This window comes from Strigops habroptila, chromosome 3, assembly GCF_004027225.2.
Source record: "Strigops habroptila isolate Jane chromosome 3, bStrHab1.2.pri, whole genome shotgun sequence".
NCBI classification, from domain to species: domain Eukaryota; kingdom Metazoa; phylum Chordata; class Aves; order Psittaciformes; family Psittacidae; genus Strigops; species Strigops habroptila.
The window spans coordinates 47,753,083-47,771,693 of record NC_044279.2 but is presented as its reverse complement, the minus strand read 5'-3'; the positions used below and the strand labels follow the sequence as shown (position 1 = coordinate 47,771,693).

At 37.4% G+C, this 18,611-nt stretch overlaps 1 protein-coding gene across 6 annotated transcripts in view; it reads left to right on the top strand.

Annotated features, from left to right (window-relative positions):
- EEA1 (early endosome antigen 1) overlaps positions 1–18,611 on the top strand; it is an 86,846-nt gene that overhangs the window by 32,964 nt on the left and 35,271 nt on the right. For all 6 annotated transcript variants that reach the window (XM_030477945.1, XM_030477947.1, XM_030477944.1 and 3 more), the window contains 8 exons: positions 1,384–1,500; positions 6,304–6,642; positions 10,751–10,900; positions 11,917–12,036; positions 12,279–12,482; positions 13,084–13,284; positions 14,679–14,792; positions 16,492–16,647. In XM_030477945.1, coding sequence (XP_030333805.1) covers positions 1,384–1,500; positions 6,304–6,642; positions 10,751–10,900; positions 11,917–12,036; positions 12,279–12,482; positions 13,084–13,284; positions 14,679–14,792; positions 16,492–16,647 — 1,401 coding nt within the window. The remainder of the gene's footprint in view (positions 1–1,383; positions 1,501–6,303; positions 6,643–10,750; positions 10,901–11,916; positions 12,037–12,278; positions 12,483–13,083; positions 13,285–14,678; positions 14,793–16,491; positions 16,648–18,611) is intronic.

The window sequence follows — 18,611 nt, the reverse complement described above, 5'->3', positions numbered from 1 at the left end:
CAAAGGCATTAAAAACACCAGAATATTTGAAAACAAATTTGAGGAAGTGTGTCTACTAACAGCTTTTGTGACTGCTTATTTCCATCTTTCATCCACCCATTTTATTTGTTCTGCTTTCTAACGGAGACCCTTAAATTTGAGGTAAATATCTTTGAAACCTTTTTATGCTTATAATAGATTTTTGTTGTATCAAGATAATTTCAAGAGGTTGTTAAACAGATACATTCCTGTTTGCCTGTTGGTTCATTAATCATACAGACACATCAGCCAGACAATATAATGAATAAATATTCATTCATGATGTATTTTCATATTAAGAATGAAATGTAGGATGAGCTTGTTGAATTGTGAATGACAGAAATGTGTCTTTAGCAATCTTCTGCACGTTTTCTGCATTATATTCTCTCAGTAGTGAAAAATCCATACTTTTTTTGCTGAGAACATCTTGGAATGTTTGTCTGCCAAAGACAGATCCCAGGATGTGTGTTACCTAACAGCTCTGTAATGAAACAGCCTTGTAAAGCACAGCATTACAGAAAGTTAATAACTATATGTAGTCATATAATGTGTTCATATGTTCTCTTTGATCTTCCTTTTTCTGTAGGAAGGTTGTAATTAGTATGTTTATCTACTACTTCTGTTCATCCTTGAATTCAGTATTTATACATTTGTGCTGAAATCTGTAGTTAAGACAACAATAAGAGGAAAATTTCCTTTAAAAAGTCATTATTATATAGTGTATTCATAGTGAGTGCATTCATACACAGCATGCTTTTAGGGCAGCCATTGTTATCCATCTAAAGTGCTTTTCTTTTTTGCTTCCATTACTGTATTCAAATACTTTGCAGTCATTGATATATTCTGTTTTGTACCAATCCTTTTAATGGAGTAGTATTGTTCCTCAATTATGCTGACCTGCAGGGTTGATAAGTCCAAAAGTCACACACTGAGTTTCCATCAGATGCCAGACTCGCTTCTAGTGCCTTTTCCAGTACATCTTCCTTACGAGGGAGTCAAAGCTTTTGGCCATGAAACTGCAATGACTTGAGAGGATTTCACCTTGAGCTAGAACTGTGATAATGATTAATAGATAATCTGTTGTGCTTTTCATCGGTTGTGGGCTCAACCTGGCATTTCCTATTGGACTGAGACCAATTTTTGTCTTCAGAAGTAGGACATGAATGAATCTCAGCTGGGAAATTACGCTCAAGTAGTACTTCTGTAGCTAATGGTGCTCTGAGACTAATTTGCAGGTGATTTTATTCTTAAACTGTTTATTTGTATACAAGATGCTTTTTATTTTGCTACCAGACATCTTGCTTTTGTTGGGATACACATGCGGAGCTTTGTTTTAAATGTGGATTTTTCTGTTTGTCTGAGCAGGCTACCATTAACCAATTGAGAGCTGAACTTGCCAAAGGACCTCAGGAGGTAGCTGTGTATGTTCAGGAGCTGCAAAAACTTCAAAGTTCAGTCAAAGAGCTAGAGCAGAAAAACCAGGTGAGAATGCTGTTATTTCCTATGCTTGTCAGCTCACATTAAAATGGAAACACATCATATTCTGCCTTGGGAAGCATTGGAGACTGTAACAAAACACTTCTTGGGGTTGCAGAAGTTGAAAATTCCTTTGCCATTTTGCTTAATATGAAGGATATTGTAATGTACAAGCAAACACTATATTTTAACCATCATCAGTATGTTACAGCTAAAATCCTCAGCGTTGTTATGATTACAGAATTGTAATTGCTGTAGTTTACGCTTACCTATCATTAAGCAGTATTGCCATCTCACACATAAAAAGAAAAATCAGTACCCTTTGAAATGTTACAGTGTTCTGAATCATAATTCAGAAAGCATTTTGAGCTCTCTTCATTGGTTTTGCAGTTTCATAGCTTTTAGATTGTAGTCCTGTCATATTTTCTGGCCATTTATTGAAGTCATGAAAAGTAGAAAATGGAAATAAACTCCAGAAGCTTCTCAGCTTGTAAGTATTCCTTGAGAGCTTTTATCAAAGCCCTTTGAGCTTGCTGCATTTTTTGTATTTGCATTAAGAAAGCATGTGTTGTGGTGAAATAAATGTAGGTAAGGGAGGAAAGGAGACAGGGACAAAGACGCTCTCTACAACAACCTGAAAGGAGGATGGAAAGAGGAGGTAGCTGGTCTCTTCTCCCAAATAACAAGTGGTAGGTCAAGAAGAAAATGCCTCAAGCTGTGCCAGGAGAGGTTTAGACTGGATGTTAGGAAACATTTCTTCACCAGGAGGGTGATCAGGTGTTGGAACAGGCTGCCCAGGGCAGTGGTGGAATCACTGTCCCTGGAAGTGTTCAAAAAATGTGTAGATGAGGCCCTCAGTGACATGGTTTAGTGGTGGCTTTGGCAGTCCTGGGGTAACGGTTGGACTTGATGATCTAGGAGGTCTTTTCCAACCTCTAGTTGATTCTATGATTCTATGCATGCTGCTGTTTGCTTTATGTTTATCTAACACTGTATGTGAACTATACACTTTATGTATGTGTATTTGCCAGCAACCTTGTCAATCTTGGAAGATAGGAAAAGACAGAGATTAAACAGTGTGTATTTAATGTAATTAATATTAAAGCAGCCTTTGCAAAGAAGATAATAAGGTGCAATTAAAATTTGGTGAATTAGGGTGACTCTTGGTTTGGCTCATTAAATCAGGTGCAGAACTGAAATGGTGAGAATTGTTATGCTGTACTTTTCCACAGACCAACAACACTGAATCAAACTTTTGACAGAAGTATTGCTATACAGTATAGAGGCATTGCCTGAATATATTGCTATTCCATTAGCAATGTGAAGTGAAACAGATTGATGCATAAGATAACCATAATTCAACAGTCCTCTGCTACGTCAGGGTAATGCCAAACACCTCTTGAGGAATAGGAAGAAGAGAAGTGACAGGAATAAGAAGAAGTGGCACCAAGCTACATTTCCCCTTTCGGTTTCAATGACTTAAAGCAGTTTACAGCCATCTCTTTATGCAGCTTTTTGAAAGGTGATATCCATAAAAGTGGTATGCTAGCCAAGCAATCTTGGCCCTGGAGGAATTGGACCTAGAATTGGAAAAGGTAACACTAGCTTCCCAAATAGCAGAAATTGCTCACATTTCAAACAGTTTGCCGTTCTTGAAGAAGCTGTCAGGGAGGAGGGAGGAGCCATTAATGCAGGATAGAATGTGTTGCATTTTGTTATGTACATCCATTTATATTTCCATTGCAATGCAGGAAGGTATTTCTGTGCATTGTTGCAGAATTTTTCAAGCTCACGTACAACCTCAAGCAAGCAAGCTATACCAAGAAGAGTGAATGACAAGCAGATAAGATCAGTTCTCAGAGACCTGTGGAACTTTCCTTCATTTATAAAGCACTGTAATTATGGGGCTTGGCTTGCCTTGCAGAGGCCAGTAATGGCCTGTAGCCCAGAAGAGACCTAGTGTGTAAAACCAGCGTATTCCCTGAAGTATAGGACTTCTAAACCCATTGCATTTGTGGTTTTTTGTTTTCTTTAAGAAAATGTCAATGCAATATCTACAGGGAAAAATGCTTAGTTTCTAACCCTCTACTGATGTAACTATTCTGAAATTCAACCAGTGCCCACAGAGTTTGTTATTTAATGCCTGGCCACTGTCACGACTAACATGTATTATATTTATTTTTCCAAGGAGCAGTTTTAGAAGAGGAGATTGATGTGGTGTTCCCCATTGCATTTTGTGAGCTGTGAAGGCTCAGGGCTTTTTGTTGAGTGCTGTAATGTACTGTCATTTCCTCTTTCTTTTATGTGGAAATCAAGGCTTGGGGAAGAGAGGTGGCTTGTGTGTGCCCACTTATCTCTTTATATAGCTGGGTTGCAGCTGGGACATGCATCCAGGTAGGAAACACTGCTGCGTCCACTGAGGTAACCTGAATGACCATAGCTTGGCAGCTCTGTGGCCTCAAGTCTCAGTCTGCTGCAAGACAACAGTAACTGTTTCTATTTCTTTACCTCCTCCCCGCCTCCAAATTAAGTTAGTGCTCTGCACTGACTCTTCATAAAGTAGTTCATGGAAGTTCTATGTGTGACGTGTGGATCTAGTTGTGAAGTTATAGTGAGATTAATACTTTAGCTCTAATTTGCCCAAACGATGAAAAGGAGTCTGTGGAGTGTTGGTATTTCAGGAACAGTATTCAGTGCAAATGTTAATGATCCTGCCTGGTCATTTCTCTTTAATGGAAAGGAAATTGCAACTTTGTTTTCTATTCTGAAGGTAAAATATATTCTAAAAGCAGTGGGAGCCTTGTCACTAACCTCAGGAGGGTAAACATGGCACCTGGCCTCAGTATGTTCTTTATGTGCTCCATTCCTGCATTTCATATGTGCAAAAATAAAAATCTGTGCATACCTTTAGCATAACTTTAGCAGCACCAAGTTGTTTTATTTTTCAAGAAACATTTCAAAATATACTACTTCAGGGCTAGAATTCAATAGGCAAAGTTTAGTGTCAAGCCAGAATTTTTGGCTAAGGTGCATACTTCAGAAAATACACATCTTTGTAAAAGGACACATAGGCATTAATTATATAATTATATTTGTTCTCACATGGGTTGCTGGACTGCTTAGAGTTATTTGCAAGATTGCTTGTTTTCTGACCTCTCTTTTCTTTATAGATTCTTTTGTTTATTTTATCATGATTGTAAAATAGAAGTGTCTGTATATGGTTTATAACAATCAATATAGTCATCATTTGCTAAAATCCATAGAACAAAACTGTTCAACTTATTTGAATGATTTTACAGCTTTTTTCTTCTGGCAAAACAGGTTTCATCCCTGGATACTGCACAGCAGTGCACTTGTAAGATGGCCAGCATAGCTAGAATTGCAGCACTATCTTATCTTTGTAACAGTGTTATTCCAAAGTTGCAGAACTGTCTGAAGTTTTGACACGTAAGACTGACTTCAGTGTTGGCATTTTTTCAGGCTGATGTGCTTTAAGTGTTCTTTATTTTTGTGTATTTTAATTGAAAAAGAACAGAGAATATAGTACTCACTGCAACTGCTAGAAGAACACAAGGATTTAAATGGTCTGCATAGTAATGCTTGACTGAGGTAGATATCAGTAAGATGCTGCAATAAATGGAACCTGCTGGTACATTTCAAGAAGATGGAATGAATTGCTAGTGGTTGGATGATGACCAGGGCCTCCCTTCAGTTGTATTTCTGTGCTTCAAAAAGTGCCACTGGAAAATGAAAATGGTTCTCATGGCTCTTTGTCCTGCTTGACATCTCTGAAATTCTAGTTAGTGCCTCAGCTAAGCTTGGGGGAAAACCCCAGACTTTCTGAAATTATATCTTGTCCATTAAGATATTTAATTTCGATCTGAATATAGTTTTGGTTAGTTCATGAAATTTGATAAAAATAATTGCATAATAGCTGAAAGTGATCTGTTAATATTTTGTTCCTAGTATTTGTCTCAGCATGTAAATTTGATAGTATGAGCTTAGATCCTGCAATATTTACTGTTGTTAATGTGGTAATTAAAATCTGACACTCACCAATGTTCGTGTCTTTCCTTTAGGGAATCCCAATTTTTAGTGTTTTCAAACTCAAAGCAGCCATCCTCTTTGAGCTGGTTTGTATGCAAGGAAATTAGATGGTATGAATTAAAATGTAAAAACATCATCTTCTGAAATGAATGTTAAATCATGAGTGTTTCATTCAGTCATTTATCAACATCATAGATTTCATTAGTTTTCACAGGTTCTCTTCCATAATTTGGATAGCAGATCATGCTGTTAAGTATAGTGACAGGGCAAAATTAGGATACTTCTAGAAATGGTCAGCGTGATGACTGCACAGGATTAGACAAGAATTAAACTACAAATGTTGTTGCTTAGGGAATTGTGTGAAGGACAGTGATACTTGAATTTTTTTTTTTTTTGTATACTAATAACTCAAATTACTATTTTGACTTCTGTCCAAACACGTGCAGTTGTAATACCCTTGAATTTAAATGTTCAGGGAGAGCAAACTGATCTTCAGAATACAGAAATAGAGTTTGGTGTGCTCAGTAAGAAAAAGTGGATTTAGGTGGGAATATGAAGAACAGTATTTCCGGTTGAAACTGTGTGTGTATGGGCTCCAGAATTAACTTGTGTAATACAAAGTAGAGGTCAATATTTCCTTTAATAATGTTTGTAAGCAAGTTCTTTGCTGTTCAGCATCAACACTTGAGAAGAAATTTGAATAATGCATTGAACAGCTGTAAGCAGAATTGCATTTGAATTGCTGTGTAACTCTCTTCATAGAGTCTGACTGAGAAACTGCTGAAGAAAGAACAGGACTACACCCAGCTAGAAGAAAAACACAATGAAGTATCTGTGAGTAAGAAGAAAGTGCAGGCAAGCTTTCACCAGAAAGATCTGGACTGCCAACAGCTTCAGGCAAAGCTGTCTGCAGCTGAAGCTTCGATACAGAGATTACAGACAGAGCTAGGTGAGAAGGGGGAAGCAAGCCAGAAACTTAAAGAAGAGTTGTCTGAAGTAGAGACAAAGTACCAGCATCTTAAGGCAGAATGTAAACAGCTCCAGCAGCAGAGGGAAGAAAAAGAGCAGCATGGCCTGCAACTTCAAAGTGAGCTCAGTCAGGTAAGGTTCCTTAAGCCTCCTAGACTGTCCCATTGGGATGGTGCCTTAAACCATCCCATTAGCGGTTTTTAAACCATGCAAGCATATTTTTCGTGCTCATGCATTTGCATTTCCTTATTGAAGGGGAGTAACTAACCAGTACTTGTATTTGAATAAATGTAGAGCTAGCTGGTATTTGAATAAAGCATTCTTCCTAACACTACAGAGAATGAAATGCAATCACCTCTTCTCCTTAGAGAAGAAAAGAAAAGAACTGGGAAAAAAAAAAAAGGAGAGGCTGTGATAAGAGTGCAGAAATTCTTTGGTATTTGTTTGTCTTTATGTCTGAATCTTTTTAGTAGGTCCAAGCTCTGGATCTCTTCTTAAAACTATCTTTGTAATTTCAGTTTTGAATATTAAGGTTGAATGAGCATAAACTTTGTGGCTTATTTCGCATGTTCTTACTTTAGTATTTTCGTACGTGAATAAAGAAGCCTTTAGCTGATCAGAGGCAGGTTTTTTTTCCTCTACTCTTTTTCTCCTAAAGTGTTAAATGAACTCTTCCTTCACCCTACAACTTTTCCCCTCCCCTTTTTTTTGTGGATACATTGCCTGAAATAAGGGCAGTATTGTCAAACGAGAAGGCAACCCAGAATACTGAGTTTCCATGACAAATATGGTAATAGACAAATCCCAAGATATCAGCAAGGTTATTTACCCTGGTTCAGTAAGGTAGCTGAAGCTATAATGAATTCAGCTTATGAGAAAAACAAATTCAGGTAGATTATCAGAAGTAGTTTCACTTCTAGTCATAATTTTACTACTCTGTAGAAGGCTTGAGAAAAGCAAGTCTTCATTTTACATTAGAACTGAACAATGCTTTATTTGCTTTGAAATTGAATAGTGAATACAGTAGGGAATACTTAGTGTGAAAAGCAGGGAAAATGTGAAATCTTGATATTACTTCCTTTGTGTCTCTCTACAAACACCTCTTTATGTTGCTGATAGCTATGAGAGCACCTAGAGCATACATCCCCCCACCATTTATGTGTTGTTCTGCTGAGTCCAATGAGTTACAGAAACAGGACTTTCATGTAACATTGAGCACGCTGAAATTTGAGGCTGGTTAAACTGCATTTTATCTAGTGTCTTCGGGATTAATGTGCTAGACTGGAGAAATATTTGTGCATTGGGAATCATGTCTAGTCCTAAGATGTTAAAAAAAAGTCTTTTTTTTGGTAGCATAACTTCATTTTAATCTCTCATGAAAGCTTTATAATTTTAAAGCAAGTGTTTCTCAATTTTCAAGCCTTTGTCAAGCCTGAAATAGATTAAGTTGTAAGCTGTGAGTGTATAGTTTATCCTGGAAGAGCTGTGGCTTGGCAAAACTTCATTTATGTATGTATTACATCCCCAGAATGACTTTCCTTCTCCCATCAGTCTTCTGTCAGGGGGAGGGGAGATGATTATATTAGTTACCTGCTTAGGAATCCTCATTTGGTAAAACTGCCTCAGTCTGCCTAGCCAATATGTGTGCAAGCTTCAGAAGCTTTGCCAAGAGGTTGAGCTGAAATCTGGCTTCAGCCTGAGAGGGCATTTTCAGGAAGGATATTTGGGGTGGGAAAATGAAAGAGAAAGAAGGTCAAAGCATTGCTGAATAAATTCCTACGAGAGGAAATAGAGGCATCGCACATTGTCTGGTGATACCATTGGAAAAGAAGACAATCTAAGCAAGAAAACCTGAGCAAGCTGCTGGATCTCAGGATGTGTTTTAGAATTGTAAAAGAATAATGGAGGAAAAAAACCTTTTCATACATGCTATAAAATAAAATTAAAGCCAAGCAAAACCTTCTCTTCCTCTCTCTCCCGTCAGACAAGCATTCAGTTACTATTGTCATGAAAAGACTAAATTTCTCATGTTTGTTCACTTCATACTTTCGTGGAATTTTCTCTTTTATGCATGTAGTCCGATAGCTTATGTTGACACAATGAATGCTCCTTACAAAGGGTAGCTGTTTAGTCAAACTACATTTTCACAGAATCCTTGCCATCTTCTCAGAATTCATTTGAACAGATGCAGAATTTCAGTGGTGTGAAGGAAGTGATCTTCACAATGGAAGGAAATTTCAATCATACTGTTGGTCTCAGTACAAGAATAGGAAAAGGGTAACACAGTACAGTATGGACTCCTTCAGTCTTGAAGAAATGTTAATTGCTAATAAATACTGTTGTTGAGAAAATTTGAATCTACTTGATTGTATATTTGAGTCTTCAGTATTTTTTTACGATTTTTATATTCTGCAACATAGGTTAATCCTGGATTTTATGGTTCTGTTTACTAAAGTCAATCTTAAAGTCCTGCAAAAATACTTAACTGTGTCTATAATAAAAGGAACTTTCGTAAAATGTTGTTTGCCAGTTTCCCCCTTTCCAAGTATTCTCTCCCAGTATCAACATAGCCATGAATAGTTCTAATAGTTATCTTGCTGCACTCTTTCTTCATTAGATTTTTTCCTCCAACTCTTGTTCATATTTTTAGTGAGGAAGAAGTATTGATAATTTAGTGATTCCTGTGGAAAAAGACAAACGTCCTGGACCACTGGAGGAAAGATTATGGTCTCTTTCCTCACTCCATCCTCCCTCTTCTCCTACTTCTCTCTTAGCTGTGCAGTCACGGTTAGCAGTCAGCATCTTGGCCACATGCCGAACAGCTTTTCATTCACAGTTTTTGTGGTTGTGGACATATAAACAAATAATTTAGCTGGGTTTCCTAAGATAATAAGGCATAGGCACATTTGTTTCCCTGTCTCCATCCCATGTAACTTTTGCATTGTTTGCTATCTTCAGCCGGATTTTGACAGATGGCCTAAAGGTCTTCAGAGTTAGGTTCTTCAGTGTTAAATTCTTGTGGAAACAGGCAGCTGAGTAAAGGAGGGAGGCTTATGTTCGTGCCTCACCCCCTCAGTGCCGGGGGGGAAGTTTTAATGTTATCAAAACCACTGTTCCTTTTTCTGTCCTGCTAAGCAGCCAGCTGGTCAACAAGTGGTGGCTTGCAGTGAGCGGTAAGATTGTGCAGCCTTTCGCCTAGATACTAGTAGGAACTTGAGGAAAACGTGAGAAGGGTTTAGGGATATTGAAGGGAGGACCTAGAGTTAAGAAGTGAATGGTTCAAGGGTCTTGGACATAAATTCATAGGGAAGCAAGCTTTACTTATCCTGATACCTGGGGAAAGTTCTTGTTGTGCTGCAAGGTCTGATCCCTTCTCTGTTTTTGCATTGAGTTGAAAGTTTGCTTGTGTATCTGTGAATGTGTTCATGTAGAAGTAGGCAAGAGGTAACCCAGGACCTATAATGACAGTTTCAAGTAGAAGAAAAGCCGATTTTATGGAGAGAGCTCTTTAGAACAATGAACTGTAGAAGGCCATCCTTGCACTTTGAAGGTGATGCAGTACTGCTTTCGGTGACTGAAAAAGTCATGAGGCAGGCTTATGTCCAGCTGGAAGAGCATAGCTCCTTACTCTTTGCTGCTGGAAGGTGCTGGATTGAAAGTCACTAAAGTTACTATGTACCCTACATTGAAGGTTCAGTATCTCTTCTCTGCAGAAAATGAATGACATTGATGTAGCCAGGTCAAGCTAAATATTACACTCTTAACTATTCTAGCAATGCAGAACAGTATATTGTGGGAGTCAGAGGAGCAGGTAAAGGCATGCTGCTTCAGCCACTGGATCTACAGGATTGAGGGTGTGTGCTGTAAGAGCCAAGATTGCTCTAAGGATCACTACTTTATATGATAGTCCTTAAGTCTTTGAAGGGTTGCCCTCTTTGTCAGGATTCTTCTTTCAAATCTCTGTAACCCATATTGAAGGGCTTCTGTAGATAAATGATGTTTCTAGGTCCTGCCAACCTACTTCTTTGAATATTTGTTCAAACTTGTGCAGTTGCTGCTGTTCTTTAACATGATTTGTGTTTCTGAGCTTTATGATTTACTTCATGACTTTGGGAGCTCATGTAGTTGTTTTACTCTGGATTATGAAAATTTAGGGTTAACATTGCACAAAGGGAGTCTAAAATACAGTGTTGTAGGCTAAATAATGACTAAAAAATTGATGACTTTTTTATTTTTGCAGTTGCACAGTAAACTTCTAGAAACAGAGAGGCAGCTAGGGGAAGCGCATGGGCGGCTCAAGGAACAGAGGCAGTTGTCCAGTGAGAAGCTGATGGACAAAGAGCAGCATGTGGCTGATCTGCAATTAAAACTTTCTCGTGCTGAAGAGCAGGTAGGGGCTTTTATGCAGACTGTACTTTGTTCTTGTTCTGACAGTAGCCCATATATACACTTGTGGTGAAGTTGCAGTTTAGAAAGTTTGCCCTCATGGGATTTCATTTGACTAATGCTGTTAAATGCTTATGGTAAAATTGTCAATATCTGCCTAAATGCCACTTACATTACAGATTTTTGTAAGGCTAAATGCTTATCAGGTACATGTATGTTCATGGTGCTTTACAGATGAACAAAAGATGTGCATTTTACACTTATGACCTTTGTCTAAGAATCTCATGAGAAAAAAACTTCGGTGCACCTAAGCCCATATGGGTAAAGTTTTGTATGTAAATATTTTTGTGAGATAAAGCCCTACGTAAAGGATAAGTGAATATAGTGCAGCAGGTCATTGATAGTTAATAACCTGTGTGGGGTGGATGGGCACAAACCACTTGGTTTATTAATTTTCATTTGTTTTAATGAGTGTCTTATATATGTTCCTGATTTTCTGCTGCCTGTATGGGGATTGGCCAAATATCTGAGTGGTACGTTGTCAAAGCTTTAAAGCTTTTCTGTAGCTAATTTGCAAAGCCTTGACCAGTATAGAAGTGGAGAGACTGCTAAACCGAAGTTGCTACTAAAACTGCTAATGATAGTGATAATAATGTTGTTTTACAGATATCCATATTATCAGTCATGTTACATCTTAACAACTGTTGGAAAAAAACATATTAAATATCTCTTATGTTTTAGATTTTTGAGAGCTAAAATACATATATATCTGAGATGTTTTATAGTTCTTACTTGTGATATAGGATCTCACTTATTAATAGTAATGAATTCTTTGGTTAGATTTTGATTCTTTAACTAGCATTACACTCTTCTGTTTTTATACCGTGTTTCAAAGATTCATGTTTAAAAGCTTTTAGCGTTACAAGGAACATGGAGCACTACTGGCTTACTTAATGGTGCTTGTTCACTCATTAGTCTGGTTTGTCTGTTTTTTTGGTTTTATTTTGGGTTTTTTTTCAGCTGAAGGAAAAAGCAGCAAATTCCACAGAATTGCAACATCAATTAGATAAGGCAAAACAGCAGCACCAGGAACAGCAGACACTTCAGCAAAATACTACAGCAAAACTACGAGAAGCCCAGGTAACATAGTTCTGTATCATCATGTGAATGTGTATTTCAGGACTTTATTATTTTATTATTTTAAAGATGTTTTCTCTCTAATAGTGACTTGCATGACTTACTTATACTAGTTTCAGTAAATTAACTTGTAGATCTAAAAGAGAGTATACAGAAAGCGTTTAATAAATTTGTCCAACATTTTATGCATTAGGAATAACTTCTAAGGTTCTTATAACTAAGGAAGCTATTATGCAATTTTCTAGAATGATTTGGAGCAAGTACTGCGACAAATTGGAGATAAGGACCAAAAAATTCAAAATCTTGAGGCTTTGCTTCAAAAAAGCAAGGAAAACATCTCCCTGCTAGAAAAGGAAAGAGAGGACTTATATGCAAAAATTCAAGCTGGTGAAGGAGAAACTGCAGTTCTTAATCAGCTACAGGAGAAAAACCATGCATTGCAAATACAGGTAAGAACTCGAAGACTTGGTTTTTTTTTCTTTCATTCTCATTACTGAATCCCGTTTCCTTTTTTTTTTCCCTATTTCATCAGATACGATGCTAAACTTTCCTGTATTTTGCTGTTTCTTTGACACTTTCTGTAAAGATCTTACTGTAAATTTCACAGGACTTGTATTTTGGTGACTTCCTTGCTATCAGCATAAGGGAAGGAATTCCTAGATGTTTCCTATGTACATACCCTGGTAATATGTGCTTACCAATAATTTTTTGATACATGTACATGCTTATTTCTCTTATTTTAAAAAGAGGTTTAATCCAGGTTTCAACACCAACACCAAAACTCAGTTTAGCCTGGATCTGTTTTCTCCTTAGTATTTTGGTTTTGTTCCAGTAAGGCCAAACTGACAATACCTTTTTGCTTCCATTTTCAGCTGGTAACCTATTTAACCTCTGGTATTGTCTGCAATATAGCTTTACTGTAATAGTTCAGAAAAAGAAATGTGATAGTGTTGAGTCTCCAGAGCAATGATAAAACACACTAAAATTCAAAAGATTTATAACTTCCTTGGACTTGCTGTTCCAGCCTTCTCTTCTTTTTTTTCACTGCAGGTAACCCAGCTGACAGAGAAGCTGAAGAATCAATCAGAAAGTCATAAACAAGCACAAGAGAATTTACATGAGCAAGTGCAGGAGCAAAAGGCGCATCTAAGAGCTGCTCAAGACCGTGTGCTTTCCCTAGAAGCAAACATCACTGAACTAACCAGCCAGTTAAATGAAAGTAAAGAGAAAGTATCACAACTTGATGTACAGGTAATGGAACTCTGTAGTGTCTGGTGATGATAAATTCTGCATGTGATTTCTGTATTCTTTCCAGAGAATGTACAAAATCATTTGGGAAAAATTTCATGTTTCTACTAACAGATAAATGAAGTAGAATAAGGCAGATAAAATTGAGGAAAATATAAGTGGATTTGGAATAATAATAGATGGCAAGTGTGGCAAGTGTTTGTTTGTTTGTTTTGGGTTTTTGGGGGTTCTGTATTGGTTTTTTTTGGTTGGTTGGTTGGTTTTGTTTTTTTAAATTAAAAAACCCCCGAAGTTCATACTTGAGTTGGGAAAAAATCTGTCTTCTAGCATCTCGTCTTATATTTGTTATAATTAGCCGTCCAAAACCCTGCTTTTATTAGTCCTGGATTGTGTGCACCGGAGTGAAAGTATTTTAAGTCACTAAGACATTGTTGTTGCCTAGAAATGTCCCATGCTGATGTCTTTTGTCAAAAACAAAACAAAAAAGCTGCAGGACACCTTGTTGTCAATTTAGTTTACTAAACAATAAAATTCCCTAGTGTGGACTCTGTGTGGACTCTCCTACTGTTATGTTCTGTTTAAGCTAAAAAGCTGCTAATTATGTTCAGCTATCCCAAAGAACAAAAAGCGTTTAATCAGAAGTTCTTTCATTGGTACACTTGGAGCAGCTAGTACTGTTGTTGTTGGATTAATACACTCTAGTGTCTTTTGTATTAGTGTTACTCAGTTTCCAAACAAACAGGTCTAGGAACTTCTTCTCCAGTGTAGCTTTGTGACATTTTTACTAGGCTTCACTGCACTATCTGGGCTGTTTTTTCTATAATCTATGCACTGTTGCAGCTGGTTTTTAAGGCAATGTGAGCTTCCTTACAGCCTTCAGGGAGGTAGCTTTTCTAGTAGGGAGAAAAATAGTAAACCACAAGAGCAGGTGACCCTGAGTATTACCACTTTGCTCCAACAGCAGTCATACCTACCTTCAAAACTTTGTTTGTAGTGTGTTTTGGAATGAAGAGAGATTGCTCCCAAGCAGGCAGGTAGAAGCAGAGATAGCATACATGTAGAAGCACACTTTTTTTGTTTCTTATTCTTTTTGCTTTTAAAAATTTTGGAGGTTTGAAGGCCGTGTAATGTGCATGTAGTCTGAGGTTATCAAGGTATGCATAGGTGTGAATGCAGTAAGTATATATCCCATTATTCCTTGTTAGTAAGTAAAGGTAAGAACTCTGTGGCTTAAAATCCTAATATTGGTCTAAACCTTGAAAAGACTTTTCCTTTTTTGTTTATACTAGCACATAAAACCTTCTGATTTTACTATAAAACTTACTGATGAGTATAAAGAAAATTAAAATGAGCCACGTTAAAATAGATGTTGTACTGAAATACAACTTCTCTTTCAGGTAAAAGCAAAGACTGAATTGCTACTTTCAGCAGAAGCATCAAAAGCTGCCCAAAGAGCAGATCTTCAGAATCACCTGGACACTGCCCAGCATGCACTGCAAGATAAACAACAGGTTATAAGCAACATAAAAAGTCTCTCTGTTACTGAGAAAACTACTTAAAACCCCAAGAATAGTCTGTTTACAAATGGAATAAACATGAATATGCATTTGTTGCATATAGATTTGTTGGAGAAGGAGGGCACCGATCCATGCCAGCACTACCAGTTGGTTGCCAGCACTTGTAATGAATGCTCGGAGCGATGCAGAGCTACTCCATCTGCTCCAGCCAATGAGTTGGCTTTAACTGGAGCTTGGCTCAGACGCCTCTGTACAAAGGAGGATGATAACAAGGCTGGAGCACCTCCCATACAATGACAGGCTGAGAAAGTTGGGAGTGTTCAGCCTGGAGAAGAGAAGGCTGCGTGGAGACCTCATAGCAGCCCTCCAGTATCTGAAGGGGGCCTACAAGGATGCCAGAGAGGGACTCTTCATCAGAGACTGTAGCGATAGGACAAGAGGCAGTGGGTTCAAACTTAAGCGCGGGAAGTTCAGGTTAGATATAAGGAAGAAGTTCTTTACAGTGAGGGTGGTGAAGCACTGGAACAGGTTGCCCAAAGAAGTGGTAAATGCTCCATCCCTGGCAATGTTCAGGGCCAGGTTGGACAGAGCCTTGGGCCACATGGTCTAGTGTGAGACATCCCTGCCTGTGGCAAGGGGGTTGGAACTAGGTGATCTTAAGGTCCTTTCCAACCCAAACCATTCTATGATTCTATGATTTGGAAAAAATAATTTAGTATATTTTAACCATGTGATATATGTTTAGTTCTTTTTGCTGTCATCTGGACCAGGTATATTATATAGTATGAAGTATTTACTTGTATTTTGTAGTATAAAGAATCCACTCTTTGCTGTGGAATATGGTTCAGAATCAAAACTGTCCTATTGAGTGTAATTCAATACAAAGACTGTTGCTAAAATTGCATGTTTTAATTTATGTTAAAAATTAGTGATGCATTCCACTGACTGCTGAATCAAGTATTTGCATTGTTAGAATCAGTGCTGCTGCAGTCTTCATGGAAACACCCAGCAGATGCTAACGTAGCACCATTTTTTTAGTGTGGGAGTGTCATTAATTGCTGTAAGCAGAAGACCTTTTTTTTCCCCAACTATTAAATAATTAATAAATAAATCAGCTTGGTTGGAAGCAACAAGCTTTGATGCAGCTGTCATTATGCAGCTGTCATTATAGTGGTTACTAGGTGAATGTGTTAATCTCTCTTGCAGAAAGTACGTTGTTTGTGTTGAACCAAATGGTTTAAAATCATCTCTGGTATGTGAAGAATTGACTCCACATGGTATTGGCTTTCCTTTTCGGTGGTGCTTGATTTCATGAAGACAGCAAAAAATTTCTCTAGGGTTTTGTAGTGTTACTTTCTAGTTACTGGTCTATTAACTGCAGGATCTAGTGCATTTATTACCTACAATTCCTCTTCCATTTATAACTTCAAATACCTTTGTTAAGATTTAGCCCACAGCCTGTAAAGTTTGAGAGGAATATTGAGGCTTTAAAAGAAATTTTGTAAGTTGAACAGAGAGAATTTGTACACATGATTGTGTTTCTCCTCTCAATTTCCTGTCCCTCAGAATAAAAAAGAAACATTATTTTCTTTTTTAATTGGAACACATTACAGCATTTAAATCATATATGACATTTGTAATTTTTTGAAGTTATTTAAAAACTAACAACTGTCATATTTTTATTTTACCTCAGGAGTTAAATAAGGTCAGCGTTCAGTTGGATCAAGTTACAGCTAAGCTGAATGACAAGCAGGAGTACTGTGCTCAGCTGGAAGCCAATCTCAAAGAGTACAAAGAGAAAAGTCTTTATTTAGAACAGAAAACTGAAGACCTAGAGGGACAGCTTAAGGTTTGTATTGAACACAGTATCTGAGCTTACGAAAACTGATGTTCTCCACTGTTTGGTAGTATATGATAAAAGCTGAGGGGGAAGGATTATATCAATACCACTTTTGTAGGTTTTCTTTTTCACTTGCGTTTCCTGATCCACCATTTAATCCTGTTCTCCTCTTCTTCCATGCTAGCTTATCACATTAAGAAGATAGGCTTAGGACATTGCCACTATACTGTCATTTTCCTGTACATGTGCTTCTACCAACTTCTGTGCTACCTGGAAAGTGTTATGAGAGGGAATATGAATATATCCCAAATTTAGACTCTTCAAGTTTACAGTTACATTCTTTCCAAGTGGTAATAGGGAATATGTGTTACATTGGTTAGCCCAAGTTAACACTACCTCTCTGGTTTGTTTATTTCCAAAGCATTTCAGTAGGTTTCTACAGAGGCTTTTAATGAAGATTTATTTATTGGTATTATTCTTCTAACTTGATCTTGAGTTTTGCATTCCAGTCCTGGAATGAGTTTGTCTTTTAAAGTGCAAATAATTCTGGCAGGAGGTTTGCAGAATCTTTTGGTGTTTGGAGATAGATACTAGTATTTTCAGTTAAGGATATGAATTAGTCCTAATGCTTGAGAGCTTTTAAATTTGAGCTTTAACCTTTGTTCGATATTCGTTAAAAATTTTGGTAGTCAAAATTCACAATACATACAAGCATATGGTACAGAGTTTTGGGAGCAATGCAAAATTGCTTTTGCAGTGTTGTCTGTCTGTTTTGAGGAAGATCAGCAGTCTCTATGCTCAAGACTGATCATAGAGTTTTTCATATCTTATGTGCTCATTAGAAGAGAAGGAAGATTGTTTTCCTCATAAGAAATTTTAATCCAATGCTGTTAAAAATAAAGCTGTCATACATTGCATGATCAGCATAGTTATTTTGTGCTTCCATCACTCTCTCCTTTCTCACACTGTTTTTTTTTCCTGCTTACTTTGATTCATGTTTTGATTTCTTATCCTTTTGCAAAAGTTTCACAAATAACGAACAGACAAAATAATTGGGAGGAATACAGTGCTTGCTTGCACAAGATTTTATGAGGTTCCTGGTAGCTGAAGTGTGAAACTGAGCAGGGTTGTTGATGCTGTCAACAGGAATGCAATTCTTTTGTAAATCTTGGCGTCATTGCCATTCTTTGGGATTATTCCAGTTGAATGCATGGTGTTTAAAAAAAATAGAAAACAAAAAGCCCTCAGGAATTTTCTTGGAAAAACTTGGCCATTTTGTTTTATGGCCACTGTGTGAAAGCAGAAGTACCTGTAGAACAGCCAGTGTGTTGAAGAGTCTAAGCAGTGCCCATTTGCTGAAGACTCCTGTGTTCTTTTATACTCCAAGTAAACGAACAAGTACCTTCAAAAAAACTCCCAAACAACCCAACAAAACCACTCTCCTGCCCTCCCCCAAACAACTAGAACCAAAGCCAAAACCCCCAACAAACCAAGAAAAACCTCTTCCAGGTGAGCGTAGGATTTCTTCACCAATGTAGTTCGTGTCTTTGTTTTTGTCATAAAGAATAGCAGAGTTCTTGGGATATGTAAATGAGCAGTCATTTGAAACTGCTGAAACTACTCAGTGGTGGATGGGAACATGGCCCCAAAACTGAGCACTGTGTATGGCCTTTTTTTGTATAGATGTTTTGGATAAGCTCTTTAAAGATACCTGCTTTTTATCTATTACTTTGTGGTAAAATGGCTGCTTGGCCTTTAATTTAAAGATGATTTCTAATGTTTTACCAAAATAGTGCAGTTGTGGAAGAGCAAGAGATTTGCAGGAACTAAATAATGAAAGACAACTAGCAAACTAATGAAATAGGTAGACAATGTGTGAGAACTGTGACTGCTTTCTACAGTGAAGATGTTCTACAATAAGTGCTACTCTCAGACTAGATGACTTCTGCTTTTTTACTGCTATTTTGATTTTG